General features: G+C 47.9%; 1 protein-coding gene across 1 annotated transcript; it reads right to left on the bottom strand.

Annotated features, from left to right (window-relative positions):
- Positions 1-18,365: 18,365 nt before the first annotated feature.
- On the bottom strand, positions 18,366-22,652 carry LOC131003996 (uncharacterized). Its single transcript, XM_057930569.1, has one exon. It carries the CDS (start codon positions 22,650-22,652, stop codon positions 18,366-18,368), a length of 4,287 nt encoding a protein of 1,428 aa, XP_057786552.1.
- Between the last annotated feature and the right edge of the window lie 257 nt (positions 22,653-22,909).

Here is a 22,909-nt window from a genome sequence, read left to right on the forward strand (position 1 = left end):
CACATAAACATGCATTCTTTTCAATTTGGCCTTGATCTCACCGGTGGGGTATTTTCAGTATCCTCACAACTACCATCATGCATTTCATACTCAATCCACCAATCATACCAAGACAGAAATCAGCATGCACAATCATTCACCATCAACCAATGCAAGTGGACTCGACTCAAACACAGATAAACAGACACTAAAACAAGAAAAACTAAAGATAAAATAAAACCTAATCTATGAGTTCAGGGGAAAAGTACTTAGTCGTTTTGGTCGGAGGATCTCGCCTCCGTAGCTAGCATCTCCTTGATTTCCTTAAAACAAGCTTCCACGGCTTTGAATCCTTCCTCCACAGTATCCCTCAGCGTGGCCACTTCTCCTCCCAGCATCACCAGCTCATCCTTGACTTCTTTTAGTTCGGCCGTTAGCTTGATAATCTCGCCACTGACTGGGCGAGAAGTTCCCTGTTCCTGCGCAACTTTTGGTTCAGGTCGAACCGAGCTGACTTCTGGTTGGACCAAACGGTAGTTACCACCTTCATCCATCTCGACAATTCGCCACCGCACAAGCCTCCCGATATCAAAGAGTCGGGTTTCTGCCACAGCCGCCTCATCCGGGGTTTTCTCGTTGAAACCCGCAAGCTTCTTTGCCAAGAGGGTCACCAGAGGGCATAGGGAGAGATACTTGTTGGTATGGGTTACCCCATACTGAAATTGCACTGCAGTGGTGAACCCAAAGTTCACCCTCTTTCTCTCCACCATGCACCAGAGCACAAAGAGCTCTTGCTGCGTGACGACATTCGATCCCTCAATCCGGCCATAAATGTTATAGGCCAACCATCGATGGCAAATCTGCAAGGCTGGGTCGCGGAGTTCATTGGATTTGCTGATATTCTTCACATATTTGGCCCCCGTTGAGAGTTGGGACCAGTACTGGTCAATCTGGCTGCGCCACTCCGATGGGGCCATGGTTTCGGCTTGCTTGTACTCATCATCGTACACCTCCTTGTCCTCGATTACTCCCAGGTGGATGTTCAAATCGTTGATGGATAGTGGGAACATCTTCCCCCGCAATTGGAAGCGGAGGGTACCTGGTGTTTCGATCGAGTAATTTCCCTTTGGCTTGAATTCCACCGTGCTCATGAACTCTTCCGACAAATTTTTGAATGCCAACACATTCCACTTTAGAATCTTCCCCCAACCAATGCTCTTGAAATATCCCTCCACACGTTCTTTTATCCCGAAATCCTCCAACACTTCGGTCACCAAAAAATACCAAGGTGTTATCTCCCGGTTTTTCAAGACGGCATACCTCTCACTGTCTCTCGGTATGACCGTTTCCGTAGTGCGGGGTCGAACCACTCCCTTGCGCTTGACGCCCTTGGGTTTTGAGGTGAGTGTGCTCGCCACCGGCTTAGCAGGGGCGATCACATCCTCTGAGTTGGAGCTTTCAGCCGTCTCGGTCCTCTCTGGATCTACTTCCATCGGCTCCTCCATCTCCTTGGTCTTCCCTTTTTCGACTGCAGTGGGTTTCCGTGGCTTCTTGCTCTGTGCAGCTCTGGTTCGGGTCTTACTGCCTGCCTGCGTCGGTTTGGCCTTAGCTGGTAATGGGGGTTTTGCAACATCTAGCTTTCTTTTTACTCCGGGTCTCTTGCTCTGGGGTGTTGGGATTTCCGCTTCCTTTTCTTGAATTGCCTCAACTTCCTCTGCTTCATCAGCCTCCTCCTCATCCACCTTCTCTTCATCGCTCTTCTCCTCCTCCGCTTCCTCTTGTTCTTTCTCTTCCGTATCCGCGGAAGCTGTCCTTCCTTCCTGCATGGAGGTTTCCGGAATTTGTGGTTGCGGTTGAGTTTGAGCAGGTGGTGGTGCGACAGTGGATCACGCCGGAGTTGCTTTGCTCCCCTGAGCCTTCTTTGGTTTCTTCACAAGAGGGGTGAGCTCGGGCTCCCCTTTTTCTGGTTGGGTCGACTCGGCGGCTGCTTTTGCTACTTCTTGCTCCTCTTGTTGGAGAACTTCGGCACGCCCTCTGTCTTCGGGCTGGATTTTCAGCAAAGGATCTTCACTAATTTTGGTGGAGGTCTCCTCCGAAGCGCTTCGCCTTGTGGTGCGCTTTGGAGGTGGAAGCTTGGTGCCTTTCTTCTTCGGTGGTTGAGTATTTCCGGATCCTGCTCCTTTGGTCTTTGCCATTGTGATTTGCAGAGCTAAAAAAAAAAAACTTAGAATTTGTGCAGAAGTTTTAGATTTTGTGGGATTTTCGGAGGCAAGGTTGGTCTTTAATAAGGGTGATCGGTAATTATGGAAATTTAGGGTTTGGGGTGAGTGGTGATCGTGGTGTAGCGGTTATCGGAGGTTAGGGTTTGTGGGGAAGAAAAATCGTGGGTTGAGGCTTTGAAAAAGGCAGGTGCGACGGTTATGGCAGAAAAAGAATTTTCAAGGAAATAAAAATCATGCCCAAAATTTGAAATTCAAAATTCTGCGGAAACCGAAGGGTTGCAGTCACATCGCCGCCTGTCTCTGACACGCTCGCGTCATCTCCCTTCGTAAGCCCTCTTCCAGACCGTTCCAATCCCTAACTTTCCACCTACACACTTTGCAACGCAAAGTGGGCTCGGATCAACCTCTGGGCCTCCTTCCAAATTATCTCGGCCCGACTTCCCTGCATGTTAGTGCATCCAAACAAACAAACTTAAAGAAAAAGAAAATTCGGTATAGGTCATACCGAAGTAACCACACTGGGTTGCCTCCCAGCAAGCGCTCTTGTTTCCCGTCTTGAGCTCGACCTTCCTTCACTCTTCACTCGTACTCAGGGTCGAGAAGGTGGCATTCCTCCTTCTCCTTTTCTATTTCAGCAAGCTCGTGATAGGGCTTAAGGCGGTGCCCATTCACCACGAACGTATCAACTCCATTGTGATCATATACTTCAATGCTTCCGTTTGAAAAGATTTCTTTGATCACGAATGGCCCTGACCATTTTGAGCGGAGTTTTCCAGCCATCATCTTGAAGCGTGAGTTGAAGAGTAGGACTTTCTGTCCCACTAAGAATTCCTTCTTCCTGATTTTGGCATCATGGATCCTTCTGGTTCGCTCCTTATAGAGCACTGCATTGTCGTAAGCTTCCAACCGAAGTTCCTCTAACTCACTCAGTTGCAGCTTCCTTGTTTCTCCAGCTAGGGTCATACTGAGGTTGATTTGCTTGATTGCCCAGTACGCCTTGTGTTCAATTTCCACGGGCAAGTGACATCTTTTGCCATAAAGTAGGCGGAACGGGGACATTCCAATGGGTGTCTTGAAAGCAGTTCTGTATGCCCATAACGCATCTCCCAAATGATCACTCCAGTCCTTACGGTTGGGGTGCACCACCTTTTCCAGGATGCTTTTTATCTCCCTGTTGGAAATCTCGGCCTGGCCATTTGCTTGGGGGTGATATGCAGCGGTGACCTTGTGTGTCACCCCCATTTTCTTGGTTAGCGCTCTGATAATGGCATTACAGAAATGAGACCCTTGGTCACTGATTAGAATTTTGGGTATACCATATCTCCCGAACACTTGCTCCTTCAGGAAACTTGCCACGGTATGAGCATCATTACTTGCGGTTGCCTTGGCTTCAACCCACTTTGATACGTAATCTACTGCCACTAGAATGTATTCGTAATTCCTTGACTTTGGGAAGGGTCCCATAAAGTCAATCCCCCATACGTCGAAAACTTCGACCGGCATGATTGGAACTTGTGGCATTTCATCTCTTGCGGTAATTCCTCCAGTCATCTGGCACTTCGGGCAGCTCTGTACCCATTTCCTTGCATCCGCAAATATGGTGGGCCAGTAGAATCCACTCTCCAAAATTCTGTGGGCCGTGCGCTTTCCTCCAAAATGTCCGCTATTTGCAATTCCATGACACATGTCCAAAATTTGGGCATGCTCATCCTCAGGTATGCATCTCCGTATGACTTGATCTGCTCCAGTCTTCCAGAGATAGGGATCCTCCCAGTGGTAGTATCGTGCTTGCGCGAGTAACTTCCGTTGTTCGAATCTTGTCGATCCTGAGGGTAACTCCTTAGTAATCAGATAGTTAGCTATATCCGCATACCAGGGCTCCTGCTTGGTTAGAGCATATAGTTCTTCTTCTTCCTCTAGGACGCTCATGGAATATAGTCTCTCGTCTGGAAAGGTATCAGTAATGGGCATACCGTCATCTTTTTCCAGTTGCAACCTGCTCAAATGGTCTGCTACGAGGTTCGCAGCTCCTTTCTTGTCCCTTATCTCTATATTGAACTCTTGCAGTAGCAAGATCCACCTGATGAGTCGAGGTTTGGATTCCTTCTTGGCCATCAAGTACTTCAACGCGGCATGATCCGTGTAGACCACCGCCTTCGTCCCCAAAAGGTAGGAACGAAACTTCTCTATGGCAAACACTACCGCCAAGAGTTCTTTCTCAGTAGTGGTATAGCTGCACTGTGCTGGATTCAGTGTTTTGGATGCGTAGTAGATTACGCAACTTTCCTTGCCTTTCTCTTGTCCCAGTACTGCTCCAACGACGTGGTTGCTGGCATCGCACATGATTTCGAACGGTATGTCCCACACTGGTGGTTGAATAATGGGGGCCGACACCAACTTGTTTCTCAAAATTGTGAATGCCTCCTTACAATCATCATCAAACTCAAACGGCACATCTTGTTGAAGAAGTCTGGTCATGGGCTGGGCAATCTTGGCAAAATCTTTGATAAATCGCCGGTAGAAACCTGCATGGCCTAGGAATGCCCGTATGTGCTTTACGGTCGTCGGGTAGGGCAATTTGGCGATGGAATCGACTTTCGCCTTGTCCACTTCAATCCCCCTTTCTGAAATTACGTGCCCAAGCACTATTCCTTCCCTTACCATAAAATGGCATTTTTCATAATTAAGGACCAGGCTTTTCTCCACACATCGTTTCAAGACAAGCTCTAGATGCTTCAAACATGTGTCAAAAGAGCTACCATATACGGTGAAGTCGTCCATGAAGACTTCAATGCAATTCTCCAATAGATCGGAGAAAATGCTCATCATACACCGTTGAAAAGTTCCCGGTGCGTTGCAGAGTCCGAACGGCATTCTCCGGTATGCAAATGTTCCAAAAACACAGGTGAAAGTAGTTTTCTCCTGGTCCTCATGTGCCACAAAAATTTGCATATATCCAGAATATCCGTCTAGAAAGCAGTAATAGGCATTACCGGCCAATCTCTCCAACATCTGGTCGATAAAGGGTAGTGGGAAGTGGTCCTTCCTGGTAGCATCATTCAGCTTCCGGTAGTCAATGCAAACTCTCCATCCTGTTTGTAATCGGGTGGGCACAAGCTCGCCTTGATCGTTTTCCACGACCTGTATCCCCGACTTTTTCGGTACGACATGGACTGGACTCACCCATTGGCTATCGGATATGGGGTAGATAATTCTCAATTCCAACAACTTAAGAATTTCTTTCAGCACCACCTCCTTCATGACCGGGTTCATCTTTCTTTGAGAATCTCGAACGGGTTTGGCTCCTTCTTCTAAGTATATGTGGTGCATGCACTCCGTAGGACTGATGCCTTTGATATCAGCTAAAGTCCAACCGATGGCTTCTCTATTCTCTCGTAATACTCTGACCAATCGATCTTGCTGCACTACGGTTAGATCAGAACTGATGATAACTGGTAGCGTCTCTTCTGGTCCCAGATAAGCATATTGTAAATGCTTAGGTAGTTGCTTGAGCTCCAAAACGGGGGCTTTCTGGATTGAAGGTAGCAGCTTCTCGTTCTGCCCATACTGAGCCAATAACTCCGGTTTGCTTGTTTCTGTTCCCCCAGCTAGATAGACCTCCTGGATTAACTCCTTGATCTTCTGGTCTACCTCCACTTCGGCTTCTAAGGTGCTCTCTCGGAGAGAGTAAAGCTCCATAATGGCTTCCTTCATTTCTTCATCCTCCATATGTTCGGCATCCCGATCAGTCAGACCATACTGAATCACCTTTTCTGTGGTATCCCTGGAACCGAGTGTAATTCCTTGTTCTTGCACCAAGGGTTCAAATACATCGACCATGTCTACCATCTCCATTGCTTGTTTCCTCTTCATAGTCTCATAGATGTTGAATTCTACTTGGACTCCATCGAACTCACATGTCAAAATTCTGGTTTTCATATCGATCTTGGTTCCGGCGGTCATCATGAATGGCCTTCCCAATAATATGGCATTCTCTCCAGTTTCAGGTCCGGTATCTAGAACATAGAAGTCTGCTGGGAAAATCAAATCTCCAACCTTGATCAGCACGTCTTCCACTACTCCTTCAGGGTAAGCGTTGGACCTGTCAGCCAACTGTAGGACCACACGGGTGTTCCTCATCTCGCCAATATTCAATCTCTTGTATACTGCCAATGGCATCACATTAATGGAGGCTCCCAGATCCATCATTGCCTTATCCATGTTGGTTCCACCTATGTTGCATGGAATAGTGAACATCCCTGGATCCTTCCGCTTAGTGGGTAGCTTCCGTTGGATTACCGCCGAAACACTTTCTCCCATCACGTATCGGACTTCTTCTTCCATTTTGACTTTTCTTGAACAAAGGTCTTTCAAGAATTTGGCATACTTGGGAATTTGCCTGATAGCGTCGAGTAGAGGTATGCTCAACTCAACCTTTTGAAACATCTTCATCATTTCACTTGCTTCTTTCTCTCTAGCTTTCTGTTTCAGGCGTCCTGGGTAAGGTGCCTCGGTTGGGTTGCTACCTCCAGTTTGTTTATCAGTTGGACCCTTCCCACTCTTATTCCAGCTTCCTTGAAGTACTTCAGCCTCTGCTAACAACTCCTCTTCCCTTTCTTCCCCCTCAGGAAACTCAGTTAGCACAACTTGGGCGTGTTCCCTGGGGTTGATTCCCATGGCTGGGAGCTTACCAGCGTTCTCCTCCAGTTTGGCCACTGCTTTAGTCAAATGACTAATTTGCTGGTTGGTTTGGTTCATGCCGGCATGAATTTCGTTGCGAAATTTCTCACTTTCCTTGGCCATGCTTTCAATGGCTTCTTCCCAGGGTGCTCTCCGATGTGGTGGTTGGTAAGGAGGTTGTTGCTGATTCTGGTTGTGGTGCTGAGGTGGTCCTAACTGGTACTGTTGTTGATGCTGGTTCTGATTATACTAAGGACGTTGCACTGGTGCGCCCATATTATTCTGCTGTTGGGGCTGACCATCTTGCTTCCACCGAAAGTTGGGGTGATCTCTCCATCCTGGATTGTAAGTATTTGCATAAGGATCATACTTCCGTGGATTCCCATCATGTCCTCCAATGGCATTGACATCAACAATATCTTCGTCAAAATTCGGACAATTTTCAGATTGATGTCCGGTGGCATCGCAAAGGCCACACTGGCGAATCTTCTTCGGTATAGTTAGGCCCGAAAGAAGTTCCTTGAGTTCGTTCATGCTCTTCTCCATTGTTTTCTCCAGATTAGACATCTCCCATTTTTCTTCAGCCTTCCTTGGTTTTTCCAGATTCCTTTCATGCCCTTCATCACGTGATTCTTCTGCCATGGTGCCCAACAGCTGGAAAACCTCCAATGGAGTCTTACTCATCAACGATCCATTACATGCTGCCAGGACCAAACTGCGATCATTCCTCCGCATGCCCTTTACAAAACTCTCTACCTGATCTTTTGGAGAGATTTGGTGATGAGGACAGTTAATCAACATTCTTTTGAATCTTGTCCAGTATTCGTAGAAAGATTCTAGTCCATCTTGCCTGATGCTGCGGATATCCCATCTCATCCGCTCCACTCGTGCTGCTGGGAAAAATTCTTCCAAGAAGGCCTGTTGCAGTTGTGCCCATGTAGTGACACTGCCCTCAGGTAGGTCATACAGCCATGTTCTTGCGTTGTCCACCAAGGTAAAAGGGAAGAGTATCAACTTGACATACTCTTGCTGCTCATCATTGGATTGGTGCATGATTGTCATCTCAAAATCTTGGAGATGAGTATGAGGGTCATCTCCTTGGTATCCATTGAACTTCGGTAAGATCTGAAGCAATGAGGGCTTCATGTCGTACCGACGAGGTACGAACGGGTTTGCGGGTAAAGTGATTCCGTTCGGCCTCAAGTTGAGGTTAGTTGGGTATGCCAACTGTCTGAGGGTCTGCTCCGGTACGGCTTCTGCATGCTCTGCATCTTCTGCCATAGCTTCGCGTCTCGCTATCCGTGCTCCTGCGCGTAGTCGTCTTTCGGTGCGATCAATATCAGGGTCAAACACCAATGCTCTTACAGCTCTACGAGTTCCACGCATACACCGGTAGCGGAAAATGGAATGAGGAGATAACAAAATTGCTGCGCGTCACTCCCCGGCAACGGCGCCAATTTTGGCACACACCCGTCGTGCGGTGTGGACAAAATACCTATGTAAGCCCAGTACGGACAATACACGCTCCTACTTCTCACGACAAGAACTTAGTCTTAGCGGTAAGCGTAGGGTCGAATCCCACAGGGAGTGAGGAACCACTTTGTTCTCCAACGACAAACTGAGGTGTCACAATTCTCAATCTGTATATGCTGCACAAGAAATAAACAAGATCAATAATAACAAAGGGGTGAGGTTATTCGGTTAGGTCATAACTGTTGTTAACATTCGTTCGGTCATAGGCACACTGATAATCCGTCTATGATCCATACAATCCCAAGGCGTGGCCCAAAGACATTGGGGCGTTTCAAGGAATTGTACTTCACATATAGGATGGTTGATCTCATTGTGGTCACTTGGTCCGAAGGTCACACAATCCCCGGTCACAAGGCAGTGCTTCACTTCTCCTTAGATAGTAGCCATACCCGTTACTCACCAAGTATGGCCCTCACCAACCTTCTCTCCCGAGGTCCCCAACTCCGCGCTTTTAGTGACACATGCCTCCTGGACTCAACTATTTCCGGCTTTGTCAGCCGACCAGTCATAGACATGCTACGGCGCCGAGATTGCTTTCCTCGTTTGATAACCATGGCTTTATGCCTCGTCACAGTTGATGGGTAGTCTCTAGAGAAGCCCAAGACTGAGAAAGGGCAGTGTATCCCATCAACCCTTTCCCCACCTTCTGGATCTACAACGCCTTTTGTTGACGCTGCTCAGCTACTCGGTCTCGGGCATACCGATTGTTGTACCTTGGTATGCCCTGGCCTTTGCTTAACACGAACAGCGTTTTACCGAACGGAGATCACCCGTTAGGCCCCTACTGTCCATGGTTCGGCACAAATCCGTCTGGAACCACGAGACTCAACCGAAAGAACAAATGCCTCACGAATGTTTACATGTTAACAACAATTACTTCCACCCCTAAAACCTCACCTAAAGAATTACTCACACATAACGGAGTTCATAATTGTAAAATAGATTGAACACATGATAAAAACGAAAGGAAATACTGAAATAGATAAAAAGTACCTAGGCTTCAAGCCTTCGATATTGTTCAAAAGTAGAAACACAACTGAATAGAGAAAATACGGAAAATGTAGAATTGTTTTGGATGCCACACTCGGCGAATTAAAGTAATAGCTGAAAGTGAAAACAAGAGTTCAAGTGTCCGAAGCTTGTGCACGCTGCACACTATTGATCTTTTATACTCCCGGATGGTAGAGGCCTAACCCTAGCTGCGCCGGTTCCAAATCTTCGCCGGGATCTTCTTTCCTTAATTAGCTCGATCTTTGATTGATCCGATTGAAGATGGCGTCCAGCTGCAAGCTTAGTCAACCTTTCCCATTCTTTCGATTCTTCCAGCATCTTCTTCCATCTTCCACTTGTTTCCCCGAAATCTCCGAGATTGACCTTCCTTTTATCGCTTTGGCTGTCTGCTTCTTCTGGTAACGATCAAACTGACTGCTCTTATCGGTGTGGCTCATACCAGGTGGTTGCTCCAGGTTCCCATGCCCCAAGTTGAATTGGAGAGGTACTTGTTGGCCGAAGCTCCATGCTGGTAAACATGGCTTTAGCAAACTGGGCTCGGTAATGCCCATTCTGACCGCATTTCTTCCGTTTCCGCTCTACCGATCTTCCTTCCTCCACAACTTTGTTTTCCCCCTGGACAGACCTGAACTGACACAAAATAAAGAGAAAAAAAGGGCCAAATGGCCCAAAAGTCGAAGACGCATCACTCGCCTGGCCACACACGTAGAGCATGCAAGGGTACGGGCTGGGAGCAGTAGTTTAATTTCTTGTTATATTATATTCGATGGGTATTGATGTTTTTTCATTCCAGTAATTGATGTTCTTAAGTTGGCAGCATTGGATTCAATAAGTTTCGATGCGATATCACTTGCATACTATCTATAAACTAGCAAAAACAACACATTTTTCAGTACCCGCCAGTAATTCAGTTTTTAGCACCAGTAGCCGCTAAAAAAAAACATCCGCGGCTACTGGGCGCGGATAATCATTTTATGGCGGGTACTTAAAATTTTAGCAGGTTTTTGGTGTTTTAGAAGCTGTTATGCTGTTTGATTTGAAATATTTGAAGCAGAAAACACACGCTTTTAGTAATGACCAACATGGACATGTCTTAACAATTATGAGTTGAAATTATGAATGAGACTTTGGAGAAGTGAACAATGTTTTATATAAAAGTTTAGTTAATAGCATAACATAACCAGAGATAGTTTGGTTATGTATTAAACTATTAAATAAGATGAAATATCCAATTACCCGCCGTCAGTAGCCGCTGACATTATTGCAAGCGGCTACTGATAGCGGCTACGTATTTACTGGCGGGTACTTGTATATTTCATCTTATTTCATAATTTTATGTAGGATGCAATTGGAAACTCATAGAAACATACTCAAACAGATACTCCAACATCTAATCAAAACGTCAATGTGCATAAGTATCACTGAAATGTAGAAATACATAATCTATTGCTCCGGGGGGATGCAAAACTCGTAGATGCTACTGCCTATCTTGCGCCTATAGTCGGCGGCGTGCCCATTGTCCCACGCAAGGCTCGGCGAGCCTGATATCAAACACTCCACATATATGCACGCATAAACACCAGAGCTGCATTGATCTGGCTGCTGAAACTGCTCATTCTCCTCGGCATAGCGGATTCTCAACTTTCGCCATGACAGGTTTTCCAACGGGTTCTGGACAATCTGTGTCCTTTCGAACCACTTGGCCACGTCAAGCAGCCTACCTAAAAGGCACTGCAGCGGATATAGAGCGGCGATCACATCGAAGCGCTTCTGCGCTAGGGTCTTGAACAACTGCGAATCGAAGATGTCGCAGTAACCCCTCAACAAATCCACTCGGCATGTAATGAAACGTCCCAACACAAATATAGGCAAAATGAGCTGCACACGCAAATTTAATTGATGAAGAGAAAATAAAAAATGAACTACGCCAACATATTTATAATGTAGATATATATGTGTACCGTTGTGGCATGCATCCAATCGTTATGAGTCGAAGAGATTTCATGCCCATACACCAGATACATCTTCTTGGGATGCGGTACCCACGAAGAATAAACTGCGTCGGACCTCAGAAGCCGTTCTTCTGCCTTCGAGGGAAACATAGTGCGCGCAGCTGCCATCAAGTCCTTGAATTCAACATCCAAATATTTCTGTAGCAAATAAACATTATATTAAAAGCATATTTGATTATAACAACATAATATTTAATTAAATGCTTACGAAGAATTCTGTATCCAATATGATAGTGGTCCTCTGATCAACACCGTCTATCAAGTCAGCCCGCGCGATCAACCTCGATCTCATCGTCATCATGTACATATCAACAGCCTGCACGTACTTAAATGTTAGTAATAAGTAAACAGACTCCAACATGATAACAACTACTTCAGAAATTAACCAACATTGGTCGTGAGGTCAGTCCTCGTGTTTTGCATCCCGGTCCAAAAGTTATATGGGAGACGGTGCCCGCTCTCTGCCACCAACACCGTCTGGTAGTGTCCACGGCGGCCAGCTTCCATCATACGCTCAAACCCGTCAACATATTGTTGCTCGACGGGTTTCGGCACGACGCTGTGCACGTATGGTGATCGAAGTGCAGCCGACGGGTTCTGTTGTCGCTGGCTTCTGCGTGGAACCTCTGGTGCACAAATACTGAGGGGAACAACAGCTACTGCCTCAGAAACTCCCTATAATTCACTTAAAACAGCACAAGTTAAACAATGTTGACATAATTTAAATGACTTGTAAATTTAATGCAACGACAACATACCCCACTATACTGCTTTCAATACTCGTGCATCTCTGCCTGAGAATATCCGGTATCTGTAAGGATCGGCATCGAAGAATGAGGCGGCTCAATCGGGTATGCTGAACTAGTGCCCTGCTCAGCCCACGAGTAGCGTGGCCCACCATAAGAACTCGACTCACCGAATGTGGGCAATTGGTGGACACCCATGTGCGGAGGCTGCACATCCCCAAAAGTAGTCGAGCCACCAAACGGAGCATGCTGCCACTGCGGGGTGTGCATGCCATCACCAGTAGTATGTCCCGCCTCTCGTGCAGGAGACTCGTGTGCAGGGGATCGGTGATGCAATGGGGCCTTTGAGGATGTACGCTGCGCCGGATCGGACTCGGGCTTGGGCTCGGGCTCGCGTCTCCTGTCAGAGTGAGATCGTGGAGCAGGTCTGGGCACATGAACATCAATGCTATGCGAGAATCGGCAACGCATAGCATCCAACTTCTCCTCGAACCAATTCTTAATCCTCGTGAACAGGCTGTCCTCCACATTCCTCGCTATCCGTCCCTCACTCTCGCGCATCATGTGCTGCATGCGTTGCCAATCCTACTCGCTCCACTGTGATGGTGCAGGAGCTCTACTCTCATCCTCGTGCCTAGGCCTCGGGGCTCTGTGACTGTGAGACCTTCGACCAGAATCTACGGGGTGATCTCCCCCGCTTTGATCGTGATGGCTGATGCTCGATGAGATGTCCACTACTTGTCCTCTCGGGCTCTTGCCAGTATCCTGTCTCGCACTGCGACGCCGTGGTTGATGCTCAATAGTAGGCTCATTGTGGTCCCCACCACTGTAGCGCGCCCGAGCCTGCCTATGACCGAAGACTCCCGGCTCTGGTACTCGAACCCCTGGCCCGGCATTGACGCCTGCCACCGATAGCCAGTAATGCGTCGTGGCCTCGTACTCATCGGGTCTCATCTCCCATATCCCGTTCTCCTAGAAACAAAAAATATGTAGTTAAACATTAATATTCATAAAATAAAATAATATTAACAAATAAACAACTAAATTATTACCTCTGTCTCAAATAAACTCTGTAACCCATCGGCCTTGCTCTTCACGAACGTCCACCTCTTGAATCTAGGTGGTGAAGCACTGAATCACCAACACCTAAACTAGAAGATTGATAGTAGATAGATCGGAACCTGAAATAAATAGACGGACGGATGTTTCTTTTACTCTTCAATGGAATAGTCCTTTACAGATACCAAAGCATACATGTAAAACTTGAGAGAAAAGATCGGTCCCTTCTATTATTACAGACATGCTATTTATAAGAGATGGAGAGGAGAGGGTAAGATTGTCTTTTCCTTCATGGCACGTGCTCGGTACGTCCTTGGCGTCGTTGTCACTAGTGGTTGTCCTTGCTCCAACGGCCTTGCAGCTTTTGTATCCTTCAGAAAGTAGTTGGGAGCTCTTCACTCGTGCCGTCATCTCTAGGTGTTGAAGCCTGCGCTGCCTTCTCCAAGGAGTGCTAGTGCTGCGCCGCCCTCTCTTAGGGTGGTGGTGACTGCGCTGCTCCTTCTAGGGGTGGAATGACTGTGCCGCTCCTTCAGGGGGTGGAATAACTGCGCTGCCCCTTCAGGGGGTAGAATAACTGCGCTACCCCTTCAGGGGGTGGAATGACTGCGCTGCTCTTTCAGGGGGTGGAATAACTGCGCTGCCCCTTCAGGGGGTGGAATGATTGCGCTGCTCTCTCAAAGGGGCGCTGAGATCTCCGTTCTTTGTCCTGCACTGTTAGTTTCCCTATTTTGTGCGATAATCATTAAGGCAGTAGATACTTCATATTGGTAACATATGGAATATGGGTCGTGTGCTGCGCTGATGAGGACCTTATCCCTCATCAGCTACTCCCCCCCTTATTCTACGAAAAGAAGTAGATTTTCACGTGAATTTTCGTAGATGAAAAGTGTTTGCTTTGAGGTATGGAAGAATAGCCGATATCAGGGAAGGCACTGAGTGAACCTGCGCAGGAGGGCCTCGTATCGCCGCCTGCGCTGACTGCCATGGTACAGAACTTGTCCCATCGCATTTAATGTGATCTGATGTTTTTGAGTACTTTGTGACGTCCTTCCACGCTTCTACTTTTGTGAGGGTGAGCTCGACCCTCCGTTTTCACCCACCATTCTGGGATGAAATCCCAACCTTCCATTTTCCTTTCACATATCCCAACCCTAATGATTATTCTCCCTCCTTTCCCTCGATTCAAATTCCCCTCTTATAAATACCCCCCATCACCTTCATCTTCTTCTTCTTCTTCTCCTTCTCCGAACTTCCTTTCAGATTTTTCCGGTTTCTTCGATCTCTCGTCGTCCCCAGTTTCCTTGTTAGGCTTCCCCTTCGACCATCACTTCTTCTACCAGGTTAGGTTCTCCCTTCCTCCATTATCCCTTGCGGCCTGCTCGCTTCCTCTCGGTTGTGTTGTTGCGTGTCTGTTTTCTTTTTGTTTTGTGTGTTTTTTTTTCGTGCGTTCGCCATGGCCACCGTAGGTGCCAGACAACAACAAATAAATGAGGCGGATGATATGACGTGCCAAGGTTGTCGTTTTCCTCGTTCCACCATCTCCACTGCCCAAATGGCGGAAGTACGGGGGTTATTACGCATTAAGCCGGATGATCGTGAACTGAAAATCCGGATGCAGCGGGAATCCGACGATATGCCTGATGCGGACGGGCAATGGCGCCCGGACACCATCCATATTTGGCATGCGCAGGTGAAGGCGGGTCTGCGCTTACCCCCTTCCCCTTTTCTTGTGGGGATATGTGAGCGATTCGGGATCTCCTTTTTTCAGATCTCCCCTTCTTCTCTCCGTAGGGCCCATATTCTACATATCCTTTGCGCTGCTAATAACTACCCCCATAGTGTAGAGTTGTTTCACCAGACCCACATCCTAAAAAAGACCGATTGTCACTACAACTTTACTGCCAAGCCAAAGATGAACTTGACATTCCTAGGTAATCTTCATTCTAGAGATAAGAAATTTCGTGACAAGTATTTCTTTGTACAAGTGCGGAATGGGACTTGGGCGGACTGCGCAGGGACTAACGAGGTGGAGTGGCATCGGATGAAGCACTCCTCTCCCCCAAATAGAAAACCCCTAGGTAAACTAGAAATTGCCTTCATCGATCTCCTGGGCCAAGCCTTTGCTAACAAAGATTTTGATGTCCTTAAACTAATCGCTTCTCCCTCTGTCTTGGCTGGGGCTGGCCTCTTCTCCCGTTATCCCCAAACCTCCATCGGTATATTCCAAATGTTTGTATCGTCTTTCGTGCTGAAATTTTTCATTTCCTAATCATTCTCCTTCCTGCGCAGGTATGTGGAGGTCTGCTGAGCACGGTGCCATTGCTTCATTCAGTTTTCTTCCCGATCCTGCTGTTGAGGGAGACACTACCCCGCAGACTGGGTCGGCGCAGCATGTGTCCCCTGAGTCTTTCAATCCTGGGCGGCCCCGTCCGGGTTCGTCTGCTGCTGACATTCAACCTCTTCAACTCCACGACGAAGGTGATGCGAGTTCCGCTGAGGGTACTCGTAAGCGTCGCAAGACTCAACAGGTAGTCTCATCCAAGAAGAGAAAGGTCCCTGCTTCTGGTGCCGAGAGTAAGGATTCTTTCGAAGCCTTACTCGATGATGTGCCTCATCAAGCTGCGCCGGCAAGGGAGGGGTCTGACTCCGTTGTGGAGATTCCAGGCCCTCGTGCTTTGAAAGATTTGACCGGTCAGGAGTGCCGATCCCAGATGGAATCGCAGATCGCCTCTGTCGACCTGCGCAGGTACGATGTCATGAACATGGGGGACCTGGCCTTTGACATGTGCTTGGGCGTAGAGCAGGTAAGCTATGCGTGTTCTTGCTTTTATGACATTACTATTGTGCGGATATTTTATTCATGCCCTGGATTGTGATTGCGTCTGCGCAGTTGCGGGTGAAGTGCTTGTCGGCCTCCCGACATATGACCCGGGCAGCTGCTGATCTTCATGAGAACGAGGGGGAACTCATGGCCTCTCTGGCTGATAATACTGAGTTACGGGAACAGCTGCGCCAAGCTCAGGCTGAGCTGTCCAAGATGAAGGTGGAGAAGGAGTCCCTCAAGACTGAGCTCGCTCGTGTGTCCCAGAGCAAAGATGAAGAACTCAAGGCTCTCAAGCATGAGATGTCGGAGGAGTGCTGGGCAAAGTTGAATCAAATGAAGACAACGATTGCCGATCAAGAAAACCAAGCCTTCATGCGGGGGATACAAGAGTTTCGCCAACAATACTTCCTGACTGTGCGTGGTCAATTGTTCCTGCGCTATATGTTAGAGGATTCTCTTCAAGCTTTTCGTCGTTCCCCTGACATGCTCCTCTTGATGGGGCCTGCCATGCAGTTCTTGGTTAAGGAAGGCAGTCGGCTCGCTCTTGACCAGGTGGAAGCGACGCTTGAACAGCGCAGCAAGTTTGATTTTAAGGCAGTGCTGGATCAAGTGGATGACACCAGTCTAAATGGGCTGTTGGGCGTCGATCCTTCCGCCCCTTCGACTCCTGGTTGGTGGCTTCCTATTTTGGATAAAGCCCTCCAGCTCTTTCCTAGGGATGAGACGAAGGACGCCCTACCTGCGGCGCCGGTGATTCGATCTCCCTATCTGAATGAGCTGCGCAGCCATATGCGTTCTCCTCGAGGTAACTATCCCGGGGGGAACTTGGTCTACCCTCCTCCAACTTCCTCCTCGGTCGTGCCCGACTCTCAGGGCCAAAAGGGGTCTACCTCCCGAGCGGCGCAGGTTGGGACGGAAGTTGTGGTAACAGAGGCTGCGCAGGAGGAGGTCGTGTTTCAGCTGCCGGTGGTGACGGATCCGGTGATCGAGGAGATCGCGCAGCCTACCTTTGTTGAAGATCCCCCTGTCGAGGAGTTCATCGTGGATCCTCCTTCTTCTCCCCAACGCCTTGACTGAACAACTCCCTTTTATGTTTCTTTTATTTGTAAAAGATTGTTCTTTTTGTAGGCATTATCCCAATTGTAAAGTTTCTTTTGAACCCATTTTATATAATCGTATGGTTTGATCTTCTTGAATGCTCTGGATGGTGTTATTTTATTTTGTATAACCGTATTTCGTGTTTGTCTTCATGACCTCCTACTTCTCTGTGAATATGATCGTCATTTTGTTAAGTCTTCATGTGTTCATGAAGAATTTTGTTTTAAGTTTTTAGTTCTCTATTTTTCTATCATTTATGCAGCCATTGTGTATCCCTCTTTTAAGCATTCGTTGTCTCGTTTTCTGCGCAGTCGTATTTGCACGTCCACTATCCCCTCGGTCTGCGCAGTCATATCTGCGCGTCCACTATCCCTTTGTTCTGCGCAGTTATATCTGCGCGTCCACTATCCCTTTGTTCTGCGTAGTCGTCTTCTTGATATCTTGGCATTTCTTTTTGAGTGATAGTGCTATTTTCTTTCTTTAGATCCTTGGTGATAGTTTCCCTTGAATAGTTTCCCTCAAGATGGTACACCCCTAAGGTGGAACACAGATGGTACACCCCCGCAGAGCGACCCTTAAGATGGTACACCCTTAAGATGGAACACAGATGGTACACCCCCGCAGAGCGACCCTTAAGATGGTACACCCTTAAGATGGAACACAGATGGTACACCCCCGCAGAGCGGCCCTCAAGATGGTACACCCTTAAGATGGAACACAGATGGTACACCCCCGCAGAGCGGCCCTCAAGATGGTACACCCTTAAGATGGAACACAGATGGTACACCCCCGCAGAGCGGCCCTCAAGATGGTACACCCTTAAGATGGAACACAGATGGTACACCCCCGCAGAGCGGCCCTCAAGATGGTACACCCTTAAGATGGAACACAGATAGTACACCCCCGCAGAGCGGCCCTCAAGATGGTACACCCTTAAGATGGAACACAGATGGTACACCCCCGCAGAGCGGCCCTCAAGATGGTACACCCTTAAGATGGAACACAGATGGTACACCCCCGCAGAGCGGCCCTCAAGATGGTACAAATTCAGTGCTGGTGTGTGTTTAGGTGTTATGCAAGTAAGAGAAGGTTTCCCTAAACCATGAAATCCATTTTATTAAGATGTCCATGGCCCAAACCTCATTAAAACCCAGTGGGAAAAAGAGTGTTTGGTCTACATGATGGAAACTGAAAAGAATACTCACACGTAGAATTTCTTAAGGTTACTTATGTTCCATGGCCTGGTCAAGGGCCGCCCTCCTTGATCTGCTAGATGATAAGCTCCTCCCCCCAGGACCTCCGTGATAACAAAAGGACCTTCCCAGTTGGCTTCAAATTTCCCTACGGGCTTCAATGCGTCTGCCCGTTTGAGTACTAAGTCTCCTTTCCCAAGTCTGCGCAGCTTTACCTTCTTGTCGTAACCAGCTTTGATGATACTTTTGTATTTTGCCGCCCTCACTTGTGCTTCCTCTCTCTGTAACTCAATCAAATCCAAGTCGAGTCGGCGCAATTCCTCATTCTGTGCAGTGTCATAGGTAGTAATCCGATGAGATTCCAGCCTTACCTCAGCAGGCACCACAGCGTTCGACCCGTATACTAAAGTGAAAGGAGCCTCTCCGGTTGCGGTTTTCGGGCTGGTTCTAAGTGCCCATAACACTGTATCTAGCTCCTCAACCCATCGTCCCCTGCTTCGTTCGAGTCTCTTCTTGATCCCTTCACATATGGTGCGATTTGCCAATTCTACCTGTCCGTTGGCTTGAGGGTGGGCTACTGACACAAATTTCTGTGTGATGTCCATCCGAGAACAAAAATCTTCGATCTTCTTGCTCGTGAACTGGGTTCCGTTGTCCGAAACCAAAATCCTTGGCACCCCATATCGACAACAGATGTTCTTCCATATGAATTTTTCCACTGTGTTATCATCGATTTTGGTGACAGCTTCCGCCTCGATCCACTTAGAGAAGTAGTCTACGGCAACTATGAGGAAGCACTTGCCTCCCGGAGCGGTTGGTAATTTACCCACAATGTCGATTCCCCATTTGTCGAAAGGATGCGCAGCATGCATGATCCCCATTTCTTCCCCTGGTATATTGATTTTGGGGGCGTGTTTTTGACAAGCCTCGCATTTTTGCACGAAGGCCTTCGATTCTTTGCTAATTCCAGGCCAGTAGAATCCTGCTCTGATTATCTTTCTTGTCAAATCCCAATGTCCACCATGGTTACCGCAGCACCCTTGATGGATCTCCTTTAAGGCAAATTGTGCTTCTTCGGGGGCCAGGCATTTCAAAAACGGGTGTGTGAAGGACCTCTTATAGAGCTGATCGCCAATGATGCAGTAATTCTCGTATTTGGCATATCTCGAAGTATCCTCTTTCATCCGTTTACCATTTCTCAGATAGTATATGATGGGCGTTCTCCAGTCATCCTTAGTTTCGATGTTGCACACTTGCGCAGCCATTTCTCTCTTAGGTTCGAATACCAAGGTAATGTCCTCCCTCCAGGTTTGTTCGACTGCGCTGGCCATTCTAGCCAGGAGGTCCGCTCGCTGATTTTCCTCTCTCGGCACTTGCTGTATTTCGAGTTTCTCAAACTTCATCCCTATCTCTTGGACCTTGTTAAAGTACTGCTTCATTCTTTCTTCTTTTATCTCGTAGCCTCCATTCAACTGTTGTGCCACCAATTGAGAGTCGGTTTTGATCACCACATTGTCGGCTCTGAGCTCCCGGAGTATGTGAGATGTTCTCAACACTGCCTCATATTCAGCTTCGTTATTAGATAGCTTATCCTCGAACTTGATAGCAAATTGATAGACTTTCCCTTCAGGCGAGGTGATGTAGATTCCCACCCCACACCCTTCTTTGGTGACCGATCCATCGACCTGCGCTACCCATGGTCCCCTCATAGGCCACCGTGTTGCCTCTTGAATAAAATCCGCTAGTGCCTGTGCTCTGATGGCAGTGCGCGGCTCGAACTCGACCTCATACTCCCCCAGTTCTATAGCCCATTTCACCATCTTTCCCGCCAGATCGGGTCGTCCCAGGATTTGTCTGAATGGTATTATTGTCCTCACAATGACCTTGTGTGACAAGAAGTATGGCCTTAACTTTCTGGCCGTGATCATGATCGTGTATGCGGTCTTCTCGACTTCGGTGTAGCGCAGCTCCGCACCCTGGATGACCTTGCTTACAAAGTATATGGGTTTTTGTTGCCGATTCTCCTCCCGGACCAGCACTGAGCTCAGAGATTCAACTCCCACGGAGATGTATAAGTATAATGGTTCCCCCGGAGAGGGTTTTGTCAATACTGGTAGTTTGGTCAGGTAAGCTTTTAGGTCTTCGAATGCTCTTTGGCACTCACCACTCCATTCAAACCGACTTCCTTTCCGTAGAACCTTGAAGAACGGGAGACTTCGCTCAGCTGAGCGTGAAATGAACCGACTCAACGCGGTAATTCGCCCATTGAGTGTTTGGATTTCTTTGACATTCCTGGGTGAGGTCATGTTCAGAATAGCTTTAACTTTGTCATCGAAGGTGCACTTAGCAGGATTGAGCATGAGTTTATTCTTGCGGACTACTGAGAAGGTTTCCTCCAGATCGGCCACGTGGGAGCTGGCCTTAATGCTGCGCACCAACATGTCGTCGACATATACCGAGATATTTCTCCTCAGCTGTGTTCTGAAAATTTTGTCCATCATACGCTGGTATGTGGCCCCTGCATTCTTGAGGCCGAAGGGCATGCTTTCCCACCCGAAGACTCCTGTGCATACTGCAAAGGCGGTTTTGGTTACATCATCCGGATGCATCTTTACCTGATGATATCCTTGGTATGCATCCATCATGGACAAGAGTTCACACCCTGAAGTAGCATCCACCAGTTGATCTATTCGAGGGAGCGGGTAACAGTCCTTAGGGCAAGCTGCGTTGAGGTCTCTGTAGTCCACACACATTCTCCACACCTTGACTTTCTTTTCTACCATGACTGCATTAGATATCCATTCGGGATATTGGATTTCCACGATATGTACTGCCTCTAGGAGGGCTTGGACCTGTTCCCGAATAGCTGCATCCTTCTCCGCGCCAAAGTGTCTTGTTTTCTGTCTGACTGGTTTAACCATCGGGTCCACATTAAGACGATGTTCGGCTAGCTCTCTGTTTATCCCTTTAAGATCAGAAGTGTTGAATGCGAATACATCTGCGTTCCTGCGCAGGCATGCGGTAACTTCCCTTTGAAGGATTGGTGCCATTCCCGCTCCAATTCTGGTAGTGTATCCTTCCCTGTCAGGGAAAAGTTCAATGAGCAAGCATGCATCACTCGTGGAAACGAGTGGCTGTTTATCAACTCCATCTCCGAGTTCCATGATTTCTCTGCGTTCGGGGTTTGACGCGGTAACTATCCCCATCTTCTCCTTTCTCTGATCATTAGGTTCCCCTGGGATTTTTGCTTGCTTTCGTTTCTGCTTTCGAGTGTTGGGGTCGTCTCCAACACTATCATTCTGTTGAGTTAGTGTTTGCACATGACATTGCTTCGATGTAGCTTGATCCCCCCACACCTCCCCAATTCTTCCACCGTCCATTGGAAACTTCATTTTGAGGTAGAATGTGGAAACTACTGCCTTGAAGGTGTTAAGCGCGGGCCGCCCCAAGATGATGTTGTACATGGGTTTCAGAGCGTCTATGATCAAGAATCTGATTGTTCTGGTTTTATAACCCTGCGATCGTCCCAAGGTAACTGGCAGTTCTACCATTCCGATTGGTACTACTGATTCTCCTGAGAATCCATAGAGTGGTGCATTCGTTGGTTCAACATTGACATCCGAGCCAAGGGCCTTCCAGCAGTTCCAGTACACAATGTTCACCGCACTGCCTGAGTCCACGAAAACTCGGTGGACCAGGCATCCAGCCACGTCTGTTGAGAAGACTAAGGCGTCATCATGAGGGTACATTAACGGTCTAGCATCTTCCGGTCCAAAGGATATGGTGGGTTCGCTGGCTGCGCTGGTGATAGCCATGACCTTAGAGTTAAAGTGTCCTGTTCTCACAGCCCTGACAAGTTGTTTCTTCGCTCTGTTTGATGTGGGCATACCGTTTTCTCCAACGATCATATGAATTTCCCTCTGGAAAGGTGGTCGTTCTGGTGCCTCATTCCTTAATTCTCTTTCCCGCCTGTCATCTGGGTCATTCCTTCTCTCCCCCCCATCACGCCTATGGTTATCCCGGTCACAGTTGTGCCGTTCTCCGTTCATTGCTCTCGGGGGTCCAGTGACGAATCTGTCTAGTCGACCTTGTCTCACCAATATCTCCAACTGATTCATCAGGTGTCCGCAATTTGCGGTTGTGTGCCCATAAGCGTTATGGTATTCACATAATTGGTCATTTTTTTCCTGGTTTGGGATCACCGCGGGTATAATTCCATGGGGCTCGGAACCAAGCTTCATCTTTGACAAGATGGAAAATCTCGTCAGCAGGCCTGTCCAAAGGGTGACGCTCATGTGTATCCCCACCTCTGTTGCGTCGATCTGGCTGCGCAGGTCTCGGGGAGGGAGGCCTTGTTTCGACCGCCATGGCTGGCGTTCTCGGTGGCAGACCCTTATATGGTATTCTCTGAGGGTGTTTTTTCGCCGGAATGCATCCCGTTGTCACCTTTCTTCACGCGGAGTTTTATCGGCTTCGGCCCTTCGTGCGGCCTTAGCATACTCCAACTGTAGGTATCCTGGTAATATAGCCATGATGTTGTCGAATTCCTTGG

Source organism: Salvia miltiorrhiza, unplaced genomic scaffold (genome assembly GCF_028751815.1).
Source record: "Salvia miltiorrhiza cultivar Shanhuang (shh) unplaced genomic scaffold, IMPLAD_Smil_shh original_scaffold_302, whole genome shotgun sequence".
NCBI lineage: Eukaryota > Viridiplantae > Streptophyta > Magnoliopsida > Lamiales > Lamiaceae > Salvia > Salvia miltiorrhiza.

Excerpts from the sequence above, each read along its gene's own strand:
- LOC131003996 (XM_057930569.1), bottom strand. The coding sequence starts at position 22,652 with ATGAGCGTCACCCTTTGGACAGGCCTGCTGACGAGATTTTCCATCTTG.